The sequence below is a fragment of the Saccostrea echinata genome, unplaced genomic scaffold, assembly GCF_033153115.1.
Source record: "Saccostrea echinata isolate AGI-Se365-2 ecotype Australia unplaced genomic scaffold, CSIRO_AGI_Sech_v1 ptg000004l, whole genome shotgun sequence".
Taxonomy (NCBI): Eukaryota; Metazoa; Mollusca; class Bivalvia; order Ostreida; family Ostreidae; genus Saccostrea; species Saccostrea echinata.
Genome location: NW_026889753.1, coordinates 11,712,389 through 11,737,483, shown reverse-complemented (window position 1 = coordinate 11,737,483; position 25,095 = coordinate 11,712,389). Strand labels below are relative to the sequence as shown.

At 33.7% G+C, this 25,095-nt stretch overlaps 4 protein-coding genes across 4 annotated transcripts; 3 read left to right on the top strand and 1 right to left on the bottom strand.

Annotated features, from left to right (window-relative positions):
* The first annotated feature begins 492 nt into the window (after nucleotides 1-492).
* LOC133178933 (neuronal acetylcholine receptor subunit alpha-7-like) lies at nucleotides 493-1,675 on the top strand. The gene has a single exon (XM_061313586.1). It carries the CDS (start codon nucleotides 493-495, stop codon nucleotides 1,672-1,674), a length of 1,182 nt encoding a protein of 393 aa, XP_061169570.1. The 3' UTR covers nucleotide 1,675.
* Nucleotides 1,676-5,817: 4,142 nt separating this feature from the next.
* On the top strand, nucleotides 5,818-6,936 carry LOC133178932 (acetylcholine receptor subunit beta-like). Its single transcript, XM_061313585.1, has one exon. It carries the CDS (start codon nucleotides 5,818-5,820, stop codon nucleotides 6,934-6,936), a length of 1,119 nt encoding a protein of 372 aa, XP_061169569.1.
* A 2,924-nt stretch (nucleotides 6,937-9,860) lies between these two features.
* Nucleotides 9,861-19,852, bottom strand: LOC133178931 (PDZ domain-containing protein 11-like). Its single transcript, XM_061313584.1, has 7 exons — nucleotides 19,658-19,852; nucleotides 15,519-15,605; nucleotides 15,223-15,279; nucleotides 15,020-15,070; nucleotides 12,781-12,828; nucleotides 11,801-11,861; nucleotides 9,861-10,408 (listed from the first exon to the last, which is right to left on the bottom strand). Exons 1-7 carry the CDS (start codon nucleotides 19,850-19,852, stop codon nucleotides 10,347-10,349), a joined length of 561 nt encoding a protein of 186 aa, XP_061169568.1. The 3' UTR covers nucleotides 9,861-10,346.
* Nucleotides 19,812-23,640, top strand: LOC133179173 (small ribosomal subunit protein eS1-like). Its single transcript, XM_061313957.1, has 5 exons — nucleotides 19,812-19,964; nucleotides 20,325-20,428; nucleotides 21,479-21,792; nucleotides 23,009-23,091; nucleotides 23,369-23,640. Exons 1-5 carry the CDS (start codon nucleotides 19,903-19,905, stop codon nucleotides 23,592-23,594), a joined length of 789 nt encoding a protein of 262 aa, XP_061169941.1. The 5' UTR covers nucleotides 19,812-19,902; the 3' UTR covers nucleotides 23,595-23,640.
* Nucleotides 23,641-25,095: the final 1,455 nt, after the last annotated feature.

Here is a 25,095-nt window from a genome sequence, read left to right as displayed (position 1 = left end):
AAGTTCCCATCTCTACATACTGAAATAAAATGTTTTATGAGAAACAAATTAGTACATGTGTGTAGCCTAATGTTATTAATCGGAAAAATCGACAAGCCTTTTGTAAAGACTAAAACCAATCCAGGCCCTATAGATCGGCGCCCCATTTATAACAAGTGTTTTTTGTTCACTTTTTTGAAATTTGAAAGAATAACAGCAGACAGAAAAGGTTATGGCTTGCACATTAGACATTTTCTCAATTTATCTATTTACAGATAAATCAAAACCTTTTAAATCTCATTTTTCTAGTTGCAAATGCAAACACTGATCATTGTTTTTTCAATTGCTAACACATGTATCCATTTTTATCTTTTATTAACATTTACAATGAAATTCTACAAAATCTATATCACTGGTTTAAAAAATCTGTAGTTAACATCAAAATTAGTTAAGCCGTTCTATCGATCATATAAAACACAAAGAATTTTTTTGTTTCTTTTGCAGATTGCTAGGATGCGGTACAGAGCAAATGTTTTCCTTTGGACTTTTATAACTTTCATGGTAAAAGGGTGTTTGGGAAACGAGACTGTAAGTGCCGAAAATGTGACGTCATTAAGGAAGGCTTTACTGCGGAACTACGACCCTTATTTACGACCCCGGAAAAATCAGATTGATCCAGTCGTCATTAACGCTACCTTTTATGTCCATCGCTTTAATGATATCAATGAAAAGGAGGAAAGTGTTTCTTTGCTCAGTTACTTTAGAATTTCTTGGAATGATGAATTTCTTGTCTGGAACAAACAACAGTATTCAAATATAAGTAGCATAGAGTTGAAAACAAATGACATATGGTGGCCAACGATAGCTTTAGGTAACCCAATCGGAGATTTTAAGACATTCCAGAATCCATACGGGGTTTTTCGCGTTTCTTCTTCCGGTGATATAGAGTGGATTCCTGGCGGTTTATATTCAGTTGTGTGTGAGTTGAATTTAAGAAAGTATCCTTTCGATACACAAAATTGTGATTTTATGTTCGTAGTAATTGGATACCTTCCTGGTGATATCATAATCAACGCGGATTCTAACGTCCTCCGGGTACGAGGAACAACCGAGTGGGACGTTGTGGCCGGCAGAATTTCCCGAATGTCGTACGAAATGACTGGACTGATTGCTAGCTTTACTCTACAAAGAAAACCATTTTTTGTGGTATTGACAGTGTTGTTGCCACTGTGTTTGCTCTCTGTAATGAATTTGTTTGTCTTTCTCATTCCTGTAGAATCTGGTGAGAAAATTTCTTTTGCGATAACCACATTTCTGGCGTATTCGATTTATCTTTCCGCCATAGGGTCTTCTCTCCCTGCTAAAGACAATGTTCACATGGCGGTATACATAGAAATACTGATGGTTCTTAGTATTGTTATCATGGTATTAGTCATTGTTCAAACAAGGCTTTTCTTTTATTACGGTGACCACAATCTGCCCTGTTTTGTTGAAAAAGTTGGCGTTGACAAAAATATTGATAGATCAAATTCAGGTGACGCAAACAAAACGACCCCTTCAGAAAATTCAAAACTGTTGAAAAGAACATGGGCAAATAGTATGGCAATAATTGATAAAGTTCTCTTCATCTCTTTTGCGTGTATCCTAGGATCAGTCAGTATCTATTATTTTGATTTGATGATGCTCAAATCCTAAAAATGAATGAATCACTTGGTAGAATTCTTGTTCTTTGAATGTTAAAAGGTTAGTGATGAAATGTTTAATGGTAGACATTCTTCTCTATTTGGATTTCAAAATATATCTTTCCTTTGTCTTTGTATTTACAGATTGTTTCAAATAAAAGAATCAGTTGAGATTTTTTTTTGTGATTTACTTTGTACATTGATGCAGTCTTACATATACTGCTCAACTTCATTAGAGAGCGTTGCTACCTCTGGAGATATCTGACTTGAGAATAGAAAACGGATTGGTGGAGGTTGAAACATCCGTAATAACAGCTCTTGTAATGAATGCAGAAATGGTCATACATTTGAAGTAAACGAGAAATTCATCAAAATAGATAAAAAGAAAATAAGAATACATCTCGCTTACATTTATATTTTCGAGAAATATGGCTGAAATATTGCCGACTCGGCCTTAAACAATAATAATCAATCAATCAATCGAGAAAAACTATTTAAAGGGGAGAAATTATTTGTCAGTTGCAATATTTTTATGCTATTTGATGAAAATACAGGTAAATTCAGTGATCTAGATGTGTGCATACTAGTATCTTTCTTCACGACTATCTTCTATAGCGAAATTCAAGGGGATGTGAAATACGAAATTTTTCTTTAGAGTCTGGAACCTGTATTGAAATAGAAAAGACACCAAATGAAAAACTTTTCGTAAAATATATACGTAAGCAGTTTGTCTCTCAATACAAAAAACCCAGAAAACATTCCTTTATTTTGGATTATCATATGAATCGATTGAGCAATTTTAATTTTTCATATCTAAAAATGTCCGTATTCAACCTTCTCAATAACATCCAACTACCATTCATTTCAGGTATTATTTGACAATTGTTTTTGGCAAAAAAAGGTGATTATTAATATTTTTATTACATCCTATTGACATTCAGATGTTTCCATTAAAATCTCAAATCAGATGCTTATGATTTACTACTTTTTTCCTACTCCTGTTTTAAGTTTCGATTTTTAAACTTGTGGTTTGGATAATTCTAAGGTAATGAAGAAATACTTTAAAATACTATAGTTTATTGTTAACAGGTTCTCGTGGGGTTTAACAAGCTTATCTTTTAAAAAGATAGGTGAGCTAGCGCTGTAGCTATCATAAACCACAGAATTAGATATCTGAATTATTGGATTTATTTGCTGAATCGATTAAGGGGACGATCATTTGATTCTGAGGAGGGGGGGGTCTGGCAAAATCTTTCGAGTCAGATTATTTATTTTCATGCCAGTCAAGGACAGATTATTTATTTTCTTCTTAATCGAAAAAGTTTGACAAAAACAAAAAAAAAAGTTCAAAGAGGGACGGGGAGGGGGGGGGGGGGCGTTAAGTATTAATAGTCAATGACAGATTATTTATTTTCTTGCCGGTCGTGGAAAGACAGTTATTTATTTCCAACTTTTTTGAGGACAGATTATTTATTTCCAAAATCTTTCAACCCCCCCCCCCCCTTCAGAATCAAATGGTCATCCCTAATTATTAATAGGAAGACACAGTGGAACACTGGAGGTAGTGTTGGGGTGTGTGTCTTAATTCAGAATGGTGAATGTATCAGCTATTCAGTGTTTAATACAGAATATTCATCAGACTATTTATAAAAAGGCTATTGTTGGATTAAATTCGGGATACTGTGCTTTAAGCATTCTGTAGTTTACTGTAATTTCAATTTTGAAGTGAAAAATAAGAGATAAGTAGAACCAATGAACAGCTGGTTAAAAACAGTCCAGTGTGGTACTGTTTTGTAGCAATCGCATCAGAGTCCTTTCGGGCCTTTCCCGGCAAGCTCGGAAAACATATCCGATATTGTTATTCCGAGCTTGCCGGAAAGATCCAGGAAGATAGTTAAAAATAGCTAGTTTTTTTAATTATAATTTTAGAAATTATAATTGATCTGTACAATTTTGGCATTTACTGTTACCTTTTGAACGTTTATTTAAGATTAGACAACAAAACGCGAAACTTCAGATCATATGTATTTTCAGATTAAAAAACGAAATTGACAATTTATCTACAAGTAGTATTCCCAGAGTGCCCTACCATGAAGTCGAGCATACATCTCGAGTTATTGCTAGCTCGAGAGCGCCAGCAATAACAATCGGATCATTACTCGGGCTTTTCCGTCAAAAAAAGGAAAAATGAGAAATTAAAGAATTATAATCATATCAGTGCTACTGCATTGTATCAATCGTTTCTCGTGTCTTTCCGAATACTCTGAAAGATTTCCTGGGTTTGTTTCTGAGCTTGCCGGAATTATCTAGGAAAGCTAGGTTTTACCAGTTGATCTTGGCATTATATGACCCAAATTTTCTTGTACTTTTAATCATAGGTTAGACAATAAATTAAGAAATTCAGAATTCGGACCATATCAATTTTTTTATGATAAAACGAAATTATCATCGTACAGTCTATCTTCAGTAGTTTTCCCAGAATGCCCGACCGTGAAGTCAAGCATGCGTATTCCAGAAATATAGACTAACGTAGTTGCTAGCGCTCGAGAGCGCTAGCAATTAATGCATTTAGTAAGTGTTAGTTTCCATGATTTTACAATATCCACTTCTCCCCTCATTAACGTGTCATCTGAAATTTGCTTAATTGATTTGATCTTTGCTGTAATTGAGTCGCCATTCCTGATTTATAATTCATTTCTATTAATTTAACCTTTTGTGAAACCGTTTAACACAGCAAAAACCATCAACTGTTGTAACATTCCATGCTTTCCTTATCAAGTCATGAAGGTCATATCACATTATGGAAAAGTAACAGTCTCCTGGTAAATAGGTTGTGGAGCAATAAAGCTTTTAATTGATATCTCATTTAGATGGCTAGGAAACAGTAGTCAACGTTAGAAGAACTTCTCTGTGCTAATACAGTTAATTCTCTTGTGATGACCCCTGCCTTTGAAAACAGATTCGAACTTCGTAAATACACACTTTTATTAAACGTAATTACATAAAGTTGTAGATTGGATGTTGACCATTCTTGCAATGAAAAGAAACATGCTTGTTTTGAAAGTTTATTTTGACGCAAATTTCACATGTCCTTAAGTGCAGTCATCCTTTAGTCAAATGTTTCCCAAGCTTAACCAATTCTAGAGTATTTATCATACAAATTTCCTAGAAGATATATGAATAAAATTACTTACTAGTAATTTATTACATTTTCAACAGTGAAATACTGTGATTTATTTATTGAATTAAAGTGAAATTCTCTGACAGTGTGAAAGGATACCAAAGTGATATTCTATCACAGTGTGAAAGGATGTCAAAGTAAGTAAAAAAAATTATTTTTTGGCCTGTCGTAAGATAGAGTTAGTAACTAAACTGTCTTGATAGAGACTAAAACTGCCAATTTCTTGTTGCTAAAATCCATGTTACAATGTTATCAATATCACAACTTCTAAGCTATATGACTCAACCGCTCAATTACTATGTATGACGTCACAGTCCATGACACTGTTAAGACAGAGGCAAAGGGAAAATCAAAGAAAATGTAATAAACAGACAAATCAATGTTTTGTAGTTGGATATGGAAATTATTTCACTCGTGAGATAGGATTTTTTTTTTAATTTTTTCACTCGTGCTTCGCACTCGTGAAAATATCAAAATATCAAAAAAATCCTGTCCCACTCGTGAAATAAATTCCATATCCAACTACAAAACATCGAATATCCTCTATTTATTTGATATATTAGATAGAAAATTAAAAAAAAAAAAAAAAAGATTTGGATCTTCCCCGAAAATCAAAGACATCGTCTTTGCCTGCTAGTAGTAGAAATGACATTTGTTTTCATAGATCACACATTAAATTCATACCCGAGACATTTACTAATTCAAAATTATCAGAGCATTAACCTAATCCTCACGTGTGTAAACTCTATTATGTGTTTTTTATCATTTCCAATCAATGTTTCCATTATCTTTATTTATTTTCCATAATGGAATGATGTAATATGAATGTCATTGATTAAAAAGATTTTGTATTTACTTAATGCCTTCTTCACGAAGATAAAAAATAAAATAAAATACAGGACACAGAATTCTCGCCAAATACTAATGATGCTGTACATCGGGATTCTTCTTGTCTTGAATGTTATTCTTTTGATGATGAATGGATGCTTAGGGGGTGAGAATGTTACTGCAGAGAAAGTGACGTCACTGAGAAAGACTTTACTGAGGGACTATGACCCTTACTTACGACCGCGCAGACGACAGCTTGACACAGTTGTCATCAATGCTACCTTTACTGTGAAGCGTTTCCATGATCTCAATGAAAAAGAAGAAAAAGTTTCTCTGCTCGGATACCTTCAGTTTCAGTGGAATGATGAATTCCTTGTCTGGAAAAGAGAAGACTACTCGAATATCAGCGACATTGTCGTAAAAACAAATGACATCTGGTGGCCAACAGTGAGTCTGGGTAACCCTATCGGAAATTTTGAGAACATACGAAATCACTACGGCATCTTTCATGTCTCGTCTTCTGGGGAAATAAACTGGTCTGCCGGTGGTCTTTTCTCTGTAGCTTGCGACTTGAACTTAGAAAAGTATCCATTTGACACCCATACGTGTGATTTTGTGTTCGTGGTACTTGGATACTCTTCAGATGACGTCATCATCAAGGTAAATCCGAACGTCCAGGAAATAAAAGGAACAACGGAATGGGATGTTGTTAACGCAAGCATGTTTGGAATATCAGGAGAAAAATCTGGATTGATTGTCAGGTTCGTCCTTCAGAGGAAGTCATTCTTCGTGGTTTTGACGGTGTTGTTGCCCTTATCTTTGCTCTCTATGTTGAACCTTTGTGTCTTTTTGATTCCGGTTGAGTCTGGAGAGAAAACGTCATTTGCTATTACAACATTTTTAGCGTACTCGATTTACCTCTCAGCCCTGGGGTCCTCTCTGTCTGCGAAAGACAACATATATCTGACCATGTACATAGAAATTCTGATGATCACTGGTGTGATTATCGTGTTGTTTGTGATTGGGCAGACAAGACTTTTCTTCTATTACGGCGACCACCTCCTGCCTTGTTGTCGTGGAAAAACTGTGCATGGTGAAAATACTGACGTCAAAAAGACTACCACAAGGAAGCTATCCAGAGATAATGTAAAACAGGCTAGAACATGGGCCAGCAGCATGGGGATATTAGACCAAGTGCTCTTTTTTCTGTTCCTCTGCATTCTAGGCATAATAACTGTATATCACTTTTGGATGATGATGTTTTGATTTCTTGAATATTGACAGAGTAATTGATAATTTTATGAAAAACACTTGTTCATCAGATTTTAGCATTGTCTATTAGATCGAAGACGATTCCGATTGAATGATCATCATCAACAAATATTATTAGTTCGCCTGTGGACCAATGTTCTCTCTCTCACTCTCTAAATGCCGAGAATTCCTGCAATCACTGATAGTTAAAATAATAGATATATACACCTGCAATCAGGGGCGTAGCTAGAATTTTGATGAAGTATAGGCACAAATTACCCTGTGTGCGGCAAGGGGTCTGTTGTTCGCCTAAGGCCCTTTTCTATAGTATTTCCCTTACCTAATTAGTCATTGAATGTTATGCTTTCAGCTCATTAGATTTTCGAAGATTTTTTGCTGCAAAAATTTTTGTACATGTAAAATTTATGACAAAATAATTTATGTTGCAATTAGTTTGAAATCGGGTCCATATTTTCGGTAAATTGACTGGACTTATTGACGGGCGGAATGTCAGACGAATACGTAATTACGAATGTACTAGATGTGATTTTTAGTCCCCTACCGGTGAAACCGGAGGGGACTATAGGTTTCCTCTGAGTCTGTCCGTCCGTCCGTCCGTCCGTCTATCTGTCTGTCCGTCCGTCTGTCTGTCTGTCCCTGTGTCTGTCTGTCAGTCTGTCCCACTTGGTTTTCCGCACTTTTTTCCTAAACGCTTGCAGATATTGAGCTGGTTTTTGGTATGTGAGTGTATCTTGATGAGTTACAGATCAAGTTTGCATTTCGTTCCGCTTCATTGATTGACGGAATTACGGCCTTTTCAATTTTTGGGGGTTTTCCGCAATTTTCTTCTAAACGCTTGTAGATATTGAGCTGATTTTTGGTATGTGGCTTTACCTTGATTAGTTATAGATCAAGTTTGCATTTCGTCCCGCTTCATTAATTTTTGACGGAATTATGGCATTTTCAATTCTTAACGGGAACCAGATTACACTTGCCGGTAGGGGACTAGTATTGCAATGCAATACTCTCAGAATGCTTGTCTTTATTTCATTTCTTTCATGAAACTGTTAAGATGAAAAATATTTGTTTTCGTGTCATGGAAGATGAATATACATATGATGAATTTAAAGGTGTCTTTATCTAATTGCAAAGTATATCTGTACGTTTCGATGAAAACTGAGTTATCGCGTCACCAAAAAGGGTTCATGGAAGGATTCCTACACGGCTGCTGCATTTCATGCTGGGGCCCTAATGAGTTACTATCATTCCAGTAACAGTGTGTCACTTTATTTGATCGAGCGTTCAAATGTTCATTGGGCCATTCCAAGTTTTTTCTACGTTTAGCGTCCGCGTCCGCCCTGGTTTTTGACACCCCATATCAGTAAAAACAAACGAAATCAGGAGTCTTAATATTTAATATTCTAGTCACAGTCTTTTAATTCTGTCAATATCTCAAAGTATTTGCCTACAATATATCATATTAGGTAAACATTAAGCATTTAGTAGTTACACATTGATTTTGCTAAAGAACAGATCTTTCTACATGAAAAATAGATTAATGAAATCAAATGCTTTGAATGACGTCATTTTAAAGACTATAAAGTCTGTGTTTTATTTTTTGGCTTGTGTGTGTTTAGCGAATATGTAGGTAGATTTTTGAAAGATGGGTGGACGCTATACAGTGAAAAAACTTGGAATGGCCTTACCATATTTCTCATTGATTCGATGTGTGATTTCAATGAAAAAAAAATTCTACTTTGCATTATGAACAGAGAAGCCAGCAATGGGCTTTGACTGATCACGTGCTGTTGATTATTACAAATGCCATACCCGTAAACAATCATTCAATGCGATTGGTCAGTATTTAATATCAGTGTATTGCTGGGTTCTCTGTTTCATATGCAAAGTAGTACTCATTTCATTGAAATCAAACACCCAATCGATAATAAATATGGTGATCAACATTTGAAACCAAAGTGACACGCTGTTATTGGAATGATAATAATTATCCCGTTATATCGAAGTCGTTATTATAATGTATCCTTACAAAGAGAAAATTAATTCGTTACAACTTTACAAGTATCTCGTTATTACAAGAGTATGAATTCCCTATAAAGAGAAATTAACTCATTATAACGAGATAATTATGATAGGGCCTTTTAAAAATGTGAAAAGCTCCAAAGATGACAATAAAGTAGATAGACATGTGAATGTTATCATCTTCTATTGTAGCCAATTTATTGTGAAAACAATTACTTTAAAAAGAAAAGTTTTACTCAAAATTTCAATGATTTATTGTAATGTTCAAAGGATCAAAGGTTGTAAATCTTAACCAATTAACATAAATTCAACTGAATTATATCATCTACGATCTGGCAAGGGCTTATAGTTAGATGGGATTGAACCTTCTTTAAAAACTATAGTCTGATTAGTTATCAAGAAATATCTAGGTCATAAACAGAATTCAAAGAACTTGGTAGTGAGTATCTCTGGATGCAGTGATCATCCCTAAAAATTTGGTCCTTGCAGGATATATATGTAATTACTTAAGAATGGACAAGGTTCGGAAACCTAAAATTATAGGCCAGACACAGCATCCAAGGTAAGAATGGTAGTAAACAGTGAAAAACAAAATGATTAATTTTAATTAGAATGCATATGGATGGACAAACCCTATCATCATTCTTCATAGTACTCAAGACTTGTATCCAAGTTTATTTAATTGTTACTTGGCTCTAAGCCTGCAAAAATCTGTTCATTTTTGTGAGGTTAATGATGACAGTCAAGAGACATTTACAATTTATCTCTTTGTTGGTAAAAGACATGGTAAAATAAAATTTAAATTATTTTTATTCAAATGTATAAAATACATTAATATAATAAAGTATGTAATAAAAACTACACAACCATTTAAAATGTGCTATAAAAAAATAAACAAATTTATTTGTAGACATATTTCATTAATCATTAACATGTGTATAATCAAATACCTGATTCAAATGATATGCTCTTTAAATGCATGATATAGTAATGAATAAAAATGTTGAGCGAGCTTGTGTCAAAAGAACACATGCCAATAAATATTCATATCAGTAAAAATTGTTCTTGATATTTGATAATTTCATTTGGGAAAGTGTGGCATTTAATTTACCAGATACATTTTTTCACATGACACAGCCTGGGAACTCTGTTGATTGGATACATTATCTGCTTTATTGATTGGATTGGATGATCTGTCACATGACTCAGTCTGCTAACTTTGTTGATTGGATGATTTTGTCACATGACACAGTCTGCTAACTTTGTTGATTGGATGATTTTGTCACATGACACAGTTTGCTAACTTTGTTGATTGGATGATTTTGTCATATGACACAGTCTGCTAACTTTGTTGATTGGATGATTTTGTCACATGACATAGTCTGCTACCTTTCTGTTTGCTGATTGGATGCCAGAAACTTACACTTGTCATATGTTCTGTCATAGCCTTCAATGAAAAACATTGACATTCACATATAAATTCACAATTTTGGAAAAGGCACTCTTGCTCATCATAACTATGCATTTATTTTGTTTGGTTAGTATCCAGAGCAGAGGAGAAGATTTTTGAAAGAAATAATGCATTTTCACTATATATTCAACAGACCTTGCCCGAGCACCAGAACCCCTTCCCCTGGGACCATGAATTTCACAATTTTGGTAAAGGGCTCAATGCTTATTACAATCATGCCAACAGTATGACTGCTTGATGTCCAGGAGTAAAGAAGAATTTTGAAGACTGCATTAATTTTGATGATTTTAGCCCCACCCCTCAGGCTCCAGGGGGGCAGGGGACATAAACTTCACAATTTTTACTCTCCTTCACCCATATATGCTATATGCCAAAGTTGGTTGAAATTGTCAACTACATATTATTACTAGATATGACACAGGCTAATACAATATGATATATATCTGACAGTCATCATATTATTATACAATTAATTTATGGACTTAGAAGGGAGACATCCCATATTATCAGGTCTGAATAGGGTTGTCACCTGAGGGCACCTGCGCCTAAGAGTGACAATTCTACTCAGACTTGATAATTTGTGATGTCTCCCTTCTAAACAGTCCATAGTAGTTTTATTATCCTGAAGAATCTAAATTTAATTAAACTGAGTAGAAAATATCTGCCCAACCTCTTGTGTTCTCCTACCCACTGCTATGATTCCATGCTTTCAAAATATGTCAATTAACGTCATCGTTAGAATTTACTGTTCATCAATCCAACATTTCTATAAATTATATGAGTTATTTAGCTTACGACACTTTATTTTCATCTAAAGTGAGACAACACAGTTGTCACCCTGCATGTTCCCTTGGGCTATTTTATTGTCAGCTGAAGAGAGACAACACAGTTGTCACCCTGCATGTGGCATGCTCTACAATCAGATCGAGTGTATAATTCTGAAGGATAACACTAGATATGACACATGCTAATAAATATATACATGTATTTACATCCACTGAATATTTTCTCCTTTGCTTGTTAAGAAAACCATTGCGGTTCATCAGTCAGTAAACAACAATAAACATATCACCTGTAATGATTTCTTAAGCAGTGGCTGTTCCATCAATGAAACATATGATGATGTACATATAAATAATACAATTTTTAATCTGCTGAATCCTACTTTTGATTACCATTTGTACAGATATAAATATAAACAATAAAATGTCTTTCTTTCTTTGTTAGTACGAATATTAACGGCGCAGCTATTGCATAAAAAAATTACATAACCAGCGTGAGCTGGTTAGGTATTTTTTCTGCAACAGCTGCAACATTAATTCCCGTACTAACAACCAAAGAAAGCATTTCATTGTTTAAAACACAAACCATACGGGAAGAATCTGACTGACATTTGTATCCTAGTGTTCATCTTCAGGACTCGGACGGCCTAAAAATAACACTGTAGAGTGAGTGAAAAAGTATATAAGGATTAATCAATCGGAATTCAAATGAAAAAGAATTAAAATCTGATCTTATTCAAAAAATTCCTGTATTATGTTTGCACATCACAATATTGACAAATTATGGCCTTGTTGTGGTTAAGGATTTTTCTACATTATCCCCTGATTTTCAGAGATTTTCATTTGAATATTTCCCTTTGTTAGAGAAGTCTCACAAACCTGAATACTTTCGCCAATGATGTTTGAGATAATGGTTTAAATATCAAAAATAATTAACAGAGGGATGACAGACTCTCACTTTTCTTACAAAGCAAGATAGATAAACTATAAAGATCAGAAAAGCTCACTAGGAATCTCAGATGAGTTACCTATCAAAATAAAACTGATCATAGATTTTACATGTATTTTTTACATTTACTAAAAAGATAAATCTTTAAGGTAATCTAGTTTGATTTAAAAATACATTTGAATTCCATTTACATAAATGTTATCATTACCACATAATAATTATAATATCAGAGAGGTTTAGTTGCTTTTTCTGGAAAAATTAGAGATTGAGTGATTCCCTTGCCTTGTCTACAGTTTATTATGGATTTTTAGTAACATCTAAAGAAGGAAATTTCATAATATATAAACATAAGTACTTCAGGGTTATCCCTAAGACCAGGGGGGTCAGGGAATTTCTCCACCTATAATGATGTAACCCCTGGTTATTCTGGTATCCTCACTCAACCCCGAGCTAGGTGAGGAACCCCATACCCCCTTCTACTTTTTTAATGTCCTCTGCTAATTCAATTCTTAAGGACAACCCTGGTACCTCCTTCCTTATTTCAATAAATATGAGAAACATGTTCAAAGTTCAAAGTCATAGGGGGATCTAATGCCCTTAAATATGTCTTTTCTTACCTCTGCATGGTCTATGTTTGTGAAGTCTTTTTTGTTAACTGTTAAAATCTGCAAAGAAAAAATCAGTATGTTTATATTTCATAAATGGATATTTTTGTACACTAGAAAATGAGACTTATAACAATTATATCTATATGTATGAGAGCCTTTCAAAAATTACACAGACTCCTTGCACAGAAAAAAAGATTTGACAACATAATTAAAGACAGAGATTTTTTACCGGGTGGTAAATTCCAGGTGAGGGAGGGGCTTATTTTGTACAGGTGTGAATGCCTTGAGGGCTAGCAGTCTGCCTGTGGTCGTTTGTCTCCCAATCCCTATACACAGAAAGTGATTTAATACACAGTAGAGTACCCAAAAAAGTCAAACTTTACCTGTGTTGGGATTTTGAGATGATTTTAAATTAGAAATAAAAAGTTGTAAATAAAGTTTAATCTCAATAATTCTTATTAATTTATAATTGAATGTGTGTCAAAGCACACCCATTAAAAAAAATTATTAATCAAAGTATTTGTTGAGCTTGACGAAAAATTATACCAAATTTTGATATATATTATCATAAAAAATAGCATAATTATTTCAAATACTAAATGTATGTGTATATATATTATCAAGCTAAAAATTCCACAGTAATACAGCTTCTCTATTGTTTATACCATGTGTGGTTAATATCAAAGGATCAAAAGTTAATTTGAAGGTCACCATGAGTGCCAAACAAGGTGTACAGGGTATACACAGGGACTAGTAAGTAAATGTCAATCAAGTTCTAGCACTCAGTGATGTACCTTAATGCACTTGATTGACGGGGGTACACAGACCAGGTATTTTTGAAGGCGGTGCTTAAAATCTCTGCCTTTAAGCAAAAAGTCACACATACTAGCAATATAAAAGAATCTTTACTTTTATGGTCACCTGAATTTCATGTCAAAATGTTGTAAATTGATATCAATCTTGGATGATTTGACAGGACATATCATAACGTCACACTGCAGTAAAATCTTCAACTTTGTAGGTGTTATAAAAAAATGTGAGCTTTCATTTTCTCAATATTTTCCCTTAATGTTTCATACTTTGTAGTTTCGGCTAACTTATCCACTCAGCATAAATATCCATATACCATTTTGGTCCAACTTGAATATTATAAAACTAGTATACTCCAGACACATGGTAACTAGTAGAGTATATTCTAATTTGTTTTAAAACCCAAAACTGACGATATTTCTGAAATATTATATGATGTTGCTCACTCTCAATCATGCTCTTAACAGTCACTATCATGTTTTAGTTGATGATCTTCCATCCCCTGCTGGATTGCCTTTTACTGAGGTCTTACCATCTTAAATTCTCTTTCACTATTTGAAGACAAGTGTCAGGAATATGTTCTTCTGTCCCCTGCTGGATTGCCTTTTACTGAGGTCTTACCATCTTAAATTCTCTTTCACTATTTGAAGACAAGTGTCAGGAATATGTTCTTCTGTCCCCTGCTGGATTGCCTTTTACTGGGGTTTTACCATCTTAAATTTTCTTTTGTTATTTGAAGACAAGTGTCAGGAATATGTTCTTCTGTCCCCTGCTGGATTGCCTTTTACTGGGGTCTTACCATCTTAAATTCTCTTTTGCTATTTGTAGACAAGTGTCAGGAATATGTTCTTCTGTCCCCTGCTGGATTGCCTTTTACTGGGGTCTTACCATCTTAAATTCTCTTTTGCTATTTGTAGACAAGTGTCAGGAATACTGCTGGTTTACTACATTAAGCATATTTTGGGTATATGTCGGCCTTTTCTTGAGCAACACATAATTTGATAAAAGTGCACTGCTCCATCAAATCACAAGACATTATATTTGCAGTTGTTTTCATAGGGATCCCATAGGCAAGAAATCACAATACTTTAAATATTACATCATAAATCAAAATTCTTAATAATAGAACGAGAAAAAGAAACTTTAAAGAAAATTATCAAATAATATCGTAATTTATAGAAAATAAATAAATAAAATTTGTTTATTGAGATTTTTGTCATGCTCCAAGCATCACCATCAGTAAAATCAAAACAGCAATTATTTTAGAAGATATTAATTAAAATTAAAACAATTTACCAAAAATATACTGGAATCTTCAGGAAATATGTTTCTGTGAAATTTCATTACTATTTGAAGTCTGTCAGAGTAAATAATAGCAGAGTCCAAGTAATTTTGAATGGCCCTCGAGTCTTAAATGTGTCTGTGCTTTTTCTCTTACCTGGTGCCCTTCCCTTAGTCCAAGTTTGTCTGCCTCACTGTTCGGCATCACCTGAAATTTTAATATAGGTAAAAACTGTGAACAGTGAATTAACAGCTACCTTTGTAGACTATTACAGCAATAATAAGCATTATACTGACCCTATATACAAAACATTATCATTGTGTAAGAAATAATATATTTAATTTTGAAACGAGTCTGACCTTCGAAACAAAAATTCCACAGTGATGTTCCTGGCCACCTCGAATGTTGAATCCTAGCTGTGAAATTAAAAATGCATGCAACATTATATATATTTTTTTATGTATATGCGTATTGAATATATACAGTGTATATGGTATAGATAGAGTAAACAACTTTGTTTTTTTCTTTTACAATTTTGGCAATCAGATTTATAAGCAATGAACTTCTTTCACTATAAGATGCTTGAATAATTGGAATAATAATGTTTTTTGTTGTTTCTTTATGTTATGATTCAGAAAAATATTGCATTGTTTACTTGTTCTGATGCTCTCATCCTCTGTAGAATTAACTCCCTTGGAAGGAACTCTCTGATGTCATTGTTGTAGTCGGGATGATGAACTCTCTGTTAATAAAAATCAGTGTGTTAGTCCATGTCACTCGAGTCTGAAGGCACATTTTGATATCCTTGTCAGAATTGAATAAGATTTGATTAGTTTTTGGTGCATGTGATATTTGTTTTTTTATTAACTACTCGTATATTTGCTCGTTAATAAGGTAATTATTTCATCTCTTTTCATCAAAATATTCACAGGTGTATGTAGAAAGAGTAGAAACTGCCTAAAGTATGTCAATATCGGTACTTTGTAAAATAAACTGTAAAAATATTATCGGACGAAACAAAATTACTCCAGACACATGGAAACTAAGTAATTATTTCTACATATATACTTGTATTGTTTATGTATGTCTGCTGATCAATATTTAAGAAATTATTTCTACTTGTATTGTTGATGTACCTCTTCTGTACAGAAAGCTGCATTTTGGCATCTTATGGTAAAAAGGATTACACAAAACTAAATTTGAAAATATGTTTAAGCGAAGCCAAAGGTCTGGTCATCAACAGGACTCTAGATATCCTGTAGTTTTAAATGTCCAATGAACTCGATTAAAGATTCATTCCCTGTGTTAATTGGCAGATGTAGCACCATAAACTGGGGCAAATAATTCTAATCTACAGGTATGTACACAAAAAAATGAAAACATAAGAAATTTTCAAATGTCAAAATGTCAACATTTAATGCAGGGATGGGGTAATCGTAATCGAATAATATCGTAATCAATTGTAATGATTACTTTTTTTCAAGTAATCAACAGTTATCTGTAATCGAAGAGATTTTCGATTTACTTGTAATCATAATTTAATATATTACTGCTAAAATTTTCAATGTAATTATAATTACTTTTTCGATTACTTTCGATTATTTCATACATAAATGGATGTTATTTTGGAGAATTATTTCCAGTCAGTCACACATAAATATCAAATAAACCACCTAGTGTAATCTTTGGATTTCCTAACTTTTATTATCATACGTTTAATAATGTTCTCAATAAAATTTGCATTATATACCTACTGGTCTAGTATTAAATAATTCAGAAGTGTATTTCAACCATTTATTAATAAAATATACAGATTTTTCATGTGTATTTTACATTTGACCCACTGTCCTCTTGCTGCATGTCCTTTCATATTTCAGATGTTGAAAAACTTTGTCTTGTAATAGAAAGTGCTGTATTACATTGTAAATATAAATAATTTGGTAAATAAACTACATTGTACTCGAAAAAAGAAGATGGAAATACTTAATCATATCTGAAAATGTTTAAACAACTTCAAACTTGTGTTTTAGTAACTTTAAAATTTGCAAAATCATTTTCAGGTTTTCATTCAAAATTGTAAGGTTGCTTTTATATCAGTGAGAGGTTATAAGTGTCTGTAAGAGAGGGAGTGTACTGTCACTGTGTTTGCTTAATTAATATGGCTAATTAATTAACTGAAAAATCCCTGATTTGCAGATAATGAGGTGTAAACTGTTAACTACCTAGTGTTTAACTTTCATTCCATTGAAGACAAACAATATTATTAAAACAATTAATAGCTCTCAAAACACTTATTTCAATACAGAAAGAAATTGTGCTATTAGTTTAATTACTTAAAGACACATTTAATTTACACGTTTATTACTAAGAGTTCTAATTTACTTATTTTTTTTTTTGAAAAAAGAATGTTTAATGTGTACTGTCAACATACGGGCGGCCCAAATACTTCTAATGAAGTAATTTACAATAAAATATTAAATAATTTTTGCAACAAAAGTCAATAAATATGGAGGTTCAGATCCAAGGTTGAAATGAAATAATTAATTCCTTGGCATATTTTATTGTAGGAATCATGTCTCCACTTTCCATGGTAGAGAATCCCTCATTTTGGCATTTAGTGAGAATGTATGCCAGAATAAAACCTTAAAAGAATCTGCACTGAAACTGCAGGAACACATTCAAAGTTCAGTGGATAACATCAACATTTACCATTTAAATATTGCTTTGACATTTGAAGGGATAAATACTTGGAAGTAATTGATTATTAATCGATTATTAATCAATTACATTTTCCAAAGTAATCGATTACAGGACAAAAATGACTGTAATCAATTAATAATCGATTACATTTTTCTTTCGTAATCATGCCCATCCCTGATTTAATGTAAATTACAAAACAAGAAAATATGTTGACTTTTCTTCTACATGGATCTTTTTTTTTTTTTGAGGGGGGGGGGGGGGGGGGGTAGAAGACATACAAAAGGGGACTGAGCTCAGAAAGGTTTGTTATGAATAATTTGGTGGTTATTTTCAGTGCAACACCTTCTGAATTCTCCAAAATTGTACTGGAGCTGATCCACTCCCTTTATAACACTGCAACTACATGTACATGGGAGGTGTTCTAACTGTGGTGAGGGCTTGTCTCACAGTTAATGAGTTAGGTTTTTCTAACTACCTGGACTCCAGTTAGATTGAATCCCCCCTCCCCCAGTTTAAATAAATTTTTGTAACCTTATTGCTAAAGGATAAATAGGGGATGTACCATAGGGTACAAAAGTATGACCTCAAAACACAGTACCAATTTCTTGCCATATATGTATTACTGTGTTGGATCTGACAGGTCCAGCACAATCTCTTGATTTAGCTATATAGCTTGAAAAAGCTATATAGCTTTATCAAGCTATTCAAAATAGCTTGATAAAGCTATTTATGTGCAGTTTTTCAGAAAAAAAAATTTTGTAAGAAAAAGACAAAAAGTCACACGTATTAGACTATTCATATATGTACTTTGGGCTATCAAAACAACAACTGAAATCAAAGATAGTTCTAACATTGCAGCATTTGAATTCTTTTAAGCAAAAGATGAATTTCCATTGTTTGAGTAACTGTACACCACCTTGTGTGCGTTGAGGCATGGATAAGTATGATTGCTTCTCATTGTACTGAATTATTACCAATCCATTATCTTGTTGACCATAATTGGCCTCTTTTATAATTTCAATGAAGAAGTAACTGTATCAATTGCTTTATATAGCCCCAAAACTTTTAGAACTTTGAATACAAAGTCTATTAAGCAGGTCCGGCACAATCTCTTGATTTAGCTATATAGCTTGATTTAGCTATATAGCTTTATTAAGCTATTCAGAATAGCTTGATTTAGCTATTTTACCACACTTTTTTCTTAAATGTGTTATTTTCTCAGCATGCACAAAAAGTCGCACCTTGGTGCAGTGATAATATTCAACCTTGAACTCTTCTGAAAATAATGCATGTAAAAATCACTTATCAAATTGTGTCTCCTTAAGAGACTTTGTACTCAAAGTTCTAAAAGTTTTGGGGCTATATAAAGCAATTGATACAGTTACTTCTTCACTGAAATTATAAAAGAGGCCAATTATGTTCAACAAGATAATTGATTGGTAATAATTCTGTACAATGAGAAGCAATCATACTTATCCACGCCTCAACGCACACAAGGTAGTGTACAGTTACTCAAACAATGGAAATTCATCTTTTGCTTAAAAGTATTCAAATGCTGCAATGTTAGAACTATCTTTGACTTCAGTTGTTGTTTTGATAGCCCATAGTACATATAGGAATAATCACATACTTGCGACTTTCTGTCTCTTTCTTACAAAAAACATTTTTCTGAAAAACTGCACATAAATAGCTTGATCAAGCTATTTTAAATAGCTTAATAAAGCTATATAGCTTTTTCAAGCTATATAGCTAAATCAAGAGATTGTGCTGGACCTGTTAAGGAGACGCAATTTGATGAGTGATTTTTACATGCATTGTTTCCAGAAGAGTTCAAGGTTGAATATTATCACTGCACCAAGGTGCGACTTTTTGTGCATGCTGAGAAAATAATACATTTAAGAAAAAAGTGTGATAAAATAGCTAAATTAAGCTATTCTGAATAGCTTAATAAAGCTATATAGGAAAATCAAGCTATATAGCTAAATCAAGAGATTGTGCCGGACCTGTCTGAGAGCCAGAGAAATCTCGGATTACACTGCAGCAATAATTCCTCGGATTTGAGGGGGGAAAAACTTAAACAAATATTTTGTTAACCTCTTGTGGTGGAATCCATGGTGGAGGTGGTTCGTATGGCGGTAATCTCGCCCGAACCAGCTCAATTCTATTCTGGTTTTGGTGCACTCCGTTCATGATCCCAACATTAATCAATGTTTGCAAACCTCTTGAGTCTGTACTGTGAGTTCTCATAGGATTAAAGCGCCCAGTCGATGAATCTACCCAGAGTTCCATATCAAAACAAAGACAACTCTTGAACTTCCTCTTCCGCCTCGAACGTGAAAATGGCAGTAGGAAAAAATAAGAGGCTTACTAAAGGGGGCAAGAAAAGCTCCAAAAAGAAGATGTACGTATATGAAAAGTTCAAGAAAATTAAAAGTTATCTTTTTCCTCCATGTCGAGCTCATGACTTACAGTGATGGCACTTAATGATCACGATATTTAGGGATTGAAAAGCAAGTGACATTGATGTCATGTGTAGTTGTAGTCTTGCATTCTACTGTAAATAAAGTCAGGCAAATTTTCAGTCACTGAAAGACATCAGAGACCTAAGAGAAGAACTTGTAGATGTATAAAATTATTGAATTCGCATGATTCTTTTCTGCAGTTGAATTCAAAAGTTCGGTTGTTGCATGAACATGAGTATGATGTATATACATGTCAGTTTCGCTTGACGGTTAATATGTAAAATTCTCTTTGATTGTAGTGTTGACCCTTTCACTAAAAAAGACTGGTACGATGTCAAAGCACCAAGCATGTTTGTTGTCCGCCAAATCGGGAAAACCTTGGTTACTAGGACACAAGGAACAAGTGAGTTTTCAGAAGTATCATCCAGCTGTATTATTAAAATAACTTTTCTTAGAAAATAGAAATAGATTTTTCTTGTCCTCTATTTTGAAACATCTCAAAAATGTGTATTGTGTGACATTCTGAAAGAAAAAGTAAATAAAGTAACATACAACGGTAATCAGGTCCCGGGGTCATAAAACTTAGACGAGCTCACTTTTGATCTCAGTTTCACTTTTCCACTATTAATTCATTTGGTAAAAGTGAAACTGAGATCAAAAGTGAGCTCGTCTTAGTTTATGGCCCCGGAGTCAGAGATTCCTCTGACTTTAATCTCTGCTTGTGCATCTCCCCTTCACATGTCCCAATATTAAAGCAGGGGTTAGAGTCAGAGGAATCTTGGGATTAATACAACGGAAGGTATTTTCAGGCATACACCTATCAATAAGAGTGTTTGAAAATCAGTAAAAATTTACAATCATTCAATCAGAACATCTTTTCTGTTCATAATTGAAAATAGTAAGAAACGCAATAGAGAATTTAACTAAGTAATTTCATTCAAATAAGTTAATCTAACATTGGTTTTGCATAATAATTTCATTCAAATAAATAAACTTAATGTTTATTGTCATTATTGAAGTAGTGTTCTGGAATTAAGGCACAAACAATAAGTTATCTTTCAGCTTGGCAACTTTAGTTTCAAAATGAATAAAACAACTCATGTTCAAGTACTTTATTATAGACTTGCTGCAGTTAAACACAAATGCAGGCCTTTAAAAATCTGTTACTTTAAAATCATGATTTTTTCCTGGCATAATATTCAATAGAGAAAAATTCGATAAAACATTTAATTAAAATCGCTTTCAGAAAGCACCTCCTATTGTAAAAGTACTGCATGTTTCGTATCTTTTTGAAAGCTCTGTAAATTACTAATGAATACATTAGTTTTGTTGTTATTTATAAATAAGTATATAAATTGTGGCTAATGTCCCACTGCATATGTGAAACATTTTTCATTATTTTAATATGACTTGCAGTAAGCAATGTTTTGTGATATTTTGATCTTCTATGCAGGGATTGCTTCTGATGGCCTAAAGGGGCGTGTATTTGAAATCTCCCTGGCAGATCTTCAGAATGACGAAGTATCATTCAGGAAGTTCAAACTTATGGCTGAGGAAGTTCAAGGTCGTAATGTCCTGACCAACTTTCATGGCATGGACCTGACCAGGGACAAGCTCTGCTCCATGGTAAAGAAGTGGCAGACCTTGATCCAGGCTCATGTTGATGTCAAGACCACAGATGGCTACCTTCTAAGGATGTTCTGTATTGGTTTCACCAAGAAGAAGCAGTTTCAAGTGAAGAAGACTTGCTATGCCCAACACACACAGGTATGAAATTGGGTCAGTTATGAATAACTCAATTGTTTTATGTTGAAACATATTTTTGAACAACACATGTAGGATGCATAAAGAAAGACTGTAAGATTTTTTATAAGGTGAAGCCTGTGCTCAAACAAATATCAACATTTTCTTAGTCAGTAATGCCGAGTACATAAGGTGGGAGATAAAAAGAGAAAAATAGTTGAGAAGTACCCATTCTTTAAAAAAATTGTCATACATCTGTACTCTGACTGGACTTACCTGTAGATTTTCATCTTGATAGACTTTTTACATAAACAGAGTTAATGGTGTGATTAACCAGTATAGGCACTGAAATATTTTGATTCTATTTATCTTCTTTTTACAAACAGTATACCTACCACATTTCTTTGGTGGTCAACAAAATTATTACATTGTAGTAATTAAGTTTATCCTAGGAGCTACCAGTGATGACATTATATACTGGACATAATTCTGTTGATGAACATACAGTTTCAGCTTTGTCTGAGAGTAGCTCATTGATGCAGCTAGTGAAAAATATTTCAACATTCTGGGAAAAGTTTTAAGCAGACTGTGCAGTCAAAATTTGGATGTAAATCTGGAAGAAAAGACTAATCTATTGGTCCTTTGGACAGGAGGTTCAGGCTTGGTTATTAGTTTTTACATAATTTAGGTGATCTGGCATAACTAGTATTTTTCCACATCTCTGCTTTTGACAAGCTACATTTCCCATTCCACTCTTCCATCTGTCTGTCCCTCTGTCAGTTTCTTTATGTCTGGGTCAAATCTTTCACAATGAGTTGTAAAACTATCAAACTTTTTATCAGCTGATGTGTGAGGAATGTGAAATCCGCAACCCAAAGGTAGTTTTGTAGACATCTTTTTGAAATTTTGGTACCATCAGGAGGAATTATGTCACAACTCAGAAGTGTGTCACTTTAGCCTCATTTTTGAATTCTTTAACCATTGTCTGGATCATTAAGTGAGACCTAGAATTGTGAAACGTATATTAGTTGATTTATCATTGCTCTTAGGTTATTTCTGAGGACCTGTTTTTCCTGACAGTAGTATCTTACTCTGCAGGTGCTCTTTATTTCTGTGTCACATAAAGCAGAAAGGAGATGTTTTCTGCTATTTCAATTGAATACTTGGGTACATACTTGGAAATTTAAAAAAAAAATGACAAGTTTAAAATGAGGATTGAGTATTTTTGTTTCTATTTTAGGTGAAGACCATCAGAAAGAAGATGGTTGACATCATTACAAAAGAAGTGACATCCAATGACATGAAAGAAGTTGTCAACAAACTGTAAGTTTGATTTTTGTTTTCTCTAGATGCAATTGTGCATTGGTCAAATTATCAAATTCATCAATTCTCTATAAGGCACATGGTAAATGATTATTGCTTGAGTAATTGTAAGTTACGTGTCTTACTTCACAAGTCGTTTTATACTAAAGGGCTTTTATAATGAACTAATTGTAATTAATTGATCTTACTGACCATTCTTTTTGTGAGACTTTGCCTTACTTGAAGTTTTGTTGAGATGAGATTCCTAGTTTTTGAATATCTGTTTTCTTTTTTGCAGTATTCCAGACAGCATTGGTAAGGACATTGAAAAAGCCTGTCAAGGAATTTATCCCCTTCACGATGTTTTCATTCGTAAAGTTAAAGTGCTGAAGAAACCTAAATTTGACATCGGTAAATTGATGGAGTTGCATGGAGAGGGCGGCAGTAAAACCGTCATCACAGACTCCGGCGAGACCGTGGCACGACCTGAGGGATACGAACCTCCTGTCTTACAATCTGTGTAAACTGCCATGGTGAAAAAAAAACTGTAATAAAAATGTACAGAAAGTATTGGTTCTTGTTCTGAGCTACAAAGACTGGAACAGGGGGTTAGTTGTCATAAATTGAAAGGTTTACATGTAGTAGGCAGGCATATACAGGGTTCATTAACGCAAGAATCTGCGTCCTAGACGCAGCAATATTCCTTGGGACGCAAGGTTCTTAAAAACGATGAGTCCGCGGACTCATGATCGGACGCGTCCTCGTTAGCGAGAAAATTCGAGTGATTTCGAAAACGGGGAATTTAGATGTTAGGATTTGTCAAAGAAATATTTAAGCGAAACCTTCATGTAACTGTCGTAAAGTTTATCCAAGAAACAACTTTTCTTGTACTTATTTCTCTTTTTTTTAAACAGGGATTGATCATAAGATATTTCATTTTTATTAGTCCATAGTCATAATAGTGTCGCATGCCAAACTTTAAAAAAAAAACAAAAACAAAAAAACGCACACTTTTGAATCTTGAGTGTTATCTACGTGTAGAAACCATAATTACTGCTTGTATACACAATGGGGCTTGATTATCTCGTGAATTTCACCCAGTGCAGACGACCGACAGGATTAGTTACGCCTCATTGCACATGACACCTGTGATTGTACACAGTCAACTTTTGGGTACTAGGTGATTATGCAACAGTTAATTTTAGCTTTATAAACACCAAGTTATTTTTATGGCAATTGATTATGCGTGTATTTTAGAATATGGCTTGAATGCATTACCAGTTTATATACTTGAATATGTTAATATTAACAAACTGATAAAATGATAAAGATTTTTATTGATGTTTGGATGGAAGGATACTGCAATATTTTAGTTGGGACTCAACATAATTTTTCTGGGACGCATCAAATTTAGCTGGGACGCAACCTTCTCAGAAATCTTGAGTCCTGGGACTCAAGTTAGCAAAATCCTAGTGAGAACCCTGATATATGGACACCCAAGAAGCTACATGTACACCTAGTGGTGGATATGTTTAATTTATAATTTGTACTTATCTGCCATGTAATTTTTCTCATTCAGGTCTACAAACTACTGCTACTTCGGCGTGGTGCACATTTTGACATCTGGCAGTTTACATGAAATATGGAATAGCTTTAAGGTCTAATTGAATCAATTGAAAAATTAAGCTTGGTGTGTTGCGTTCAGGAAGACATACCCTTCCAATGTATTTACGTCAGTATATATCGAGAGGTGTTTATAGAATGAAGGTGAAAACTGATCTTGTAGGTGAACAAGTCTTGGTAAAGTCCTATTCAATTAGGTCAAGGATTGATTTTCATATTTTATAGTTTATGTTCATAATTACTTTCAAAATAACTATATTTTTTCATGGTGGCAATACATTGTAAAACAACAAAATTTTGACACACATGTGTCTAATTTTACAAATTTTGTTTTAATTTTTCCTCTACACTTCCTCTAAATTTTGGCTGTAATTTCAAAAAGTTTATCTCCCCAAGACACTA

Excerpts from the sequence above, each read along its gene's own strand:
- LOC133178933 (XM_061313586.1), top strand. The coding sequence starts at position 493 with ATGCGGTACAGAGCAAATGTTTTCCTTTGGACTTTTATAACTTTCATG.
- LOC133178932 (XM_061313585.1), top strand. The coding sequence starts at position 5,818 with ATGAATGGATGCTTAGGGGGTGAGAATGTTACTGCAGAGAAAGTGACG.
- LOC133178931 (XM_061313584.1), bottom strand. The coding sequence starts at position 19,852 with ATGGAACTCTGGGTAGATTCATCGACTGGGCGCTTTAATCCTATGAGA. Across the intron at positions 15,280-15,518 it reads GGATGAGAGCATCAGAACAA|CTAGGATTCAACATTCGAGG; the intron begins GTAAACAATGCA and ends TTAATTTCACAG. Across the intron at positions 10,409-11,800 it reads AGTCAGATTCTTCCCGTATG|GCTATGACAGAACATATGAC; the intron begins GTTTGTGTTTTA and ends TTTTCATTGAAG.
- LOC133179173 (XM_061313957.1), top strand. The coding sequence starts at position 19,903 with ATGGCAGTAGGAAAAAATAAGAGGCTTACTAAAGGGGGCAAGAAAAGC. Across the intron at positions 20,429-21,478 it reads TACTAGGACACAAGGAACAA|GGATTGCTTCTGATGGCCTA; the intron begins GTGAGTTTTCAG and ends TCTTCTATGCAG. Across the intron at positions 23,092-23,368 it reads AAAGAAGTTGTCAACAAACT|TATTCCAGACAGCATTGGTA; the intron begins GTAAGTTTGATT and ends TCTTTTTTGCAG.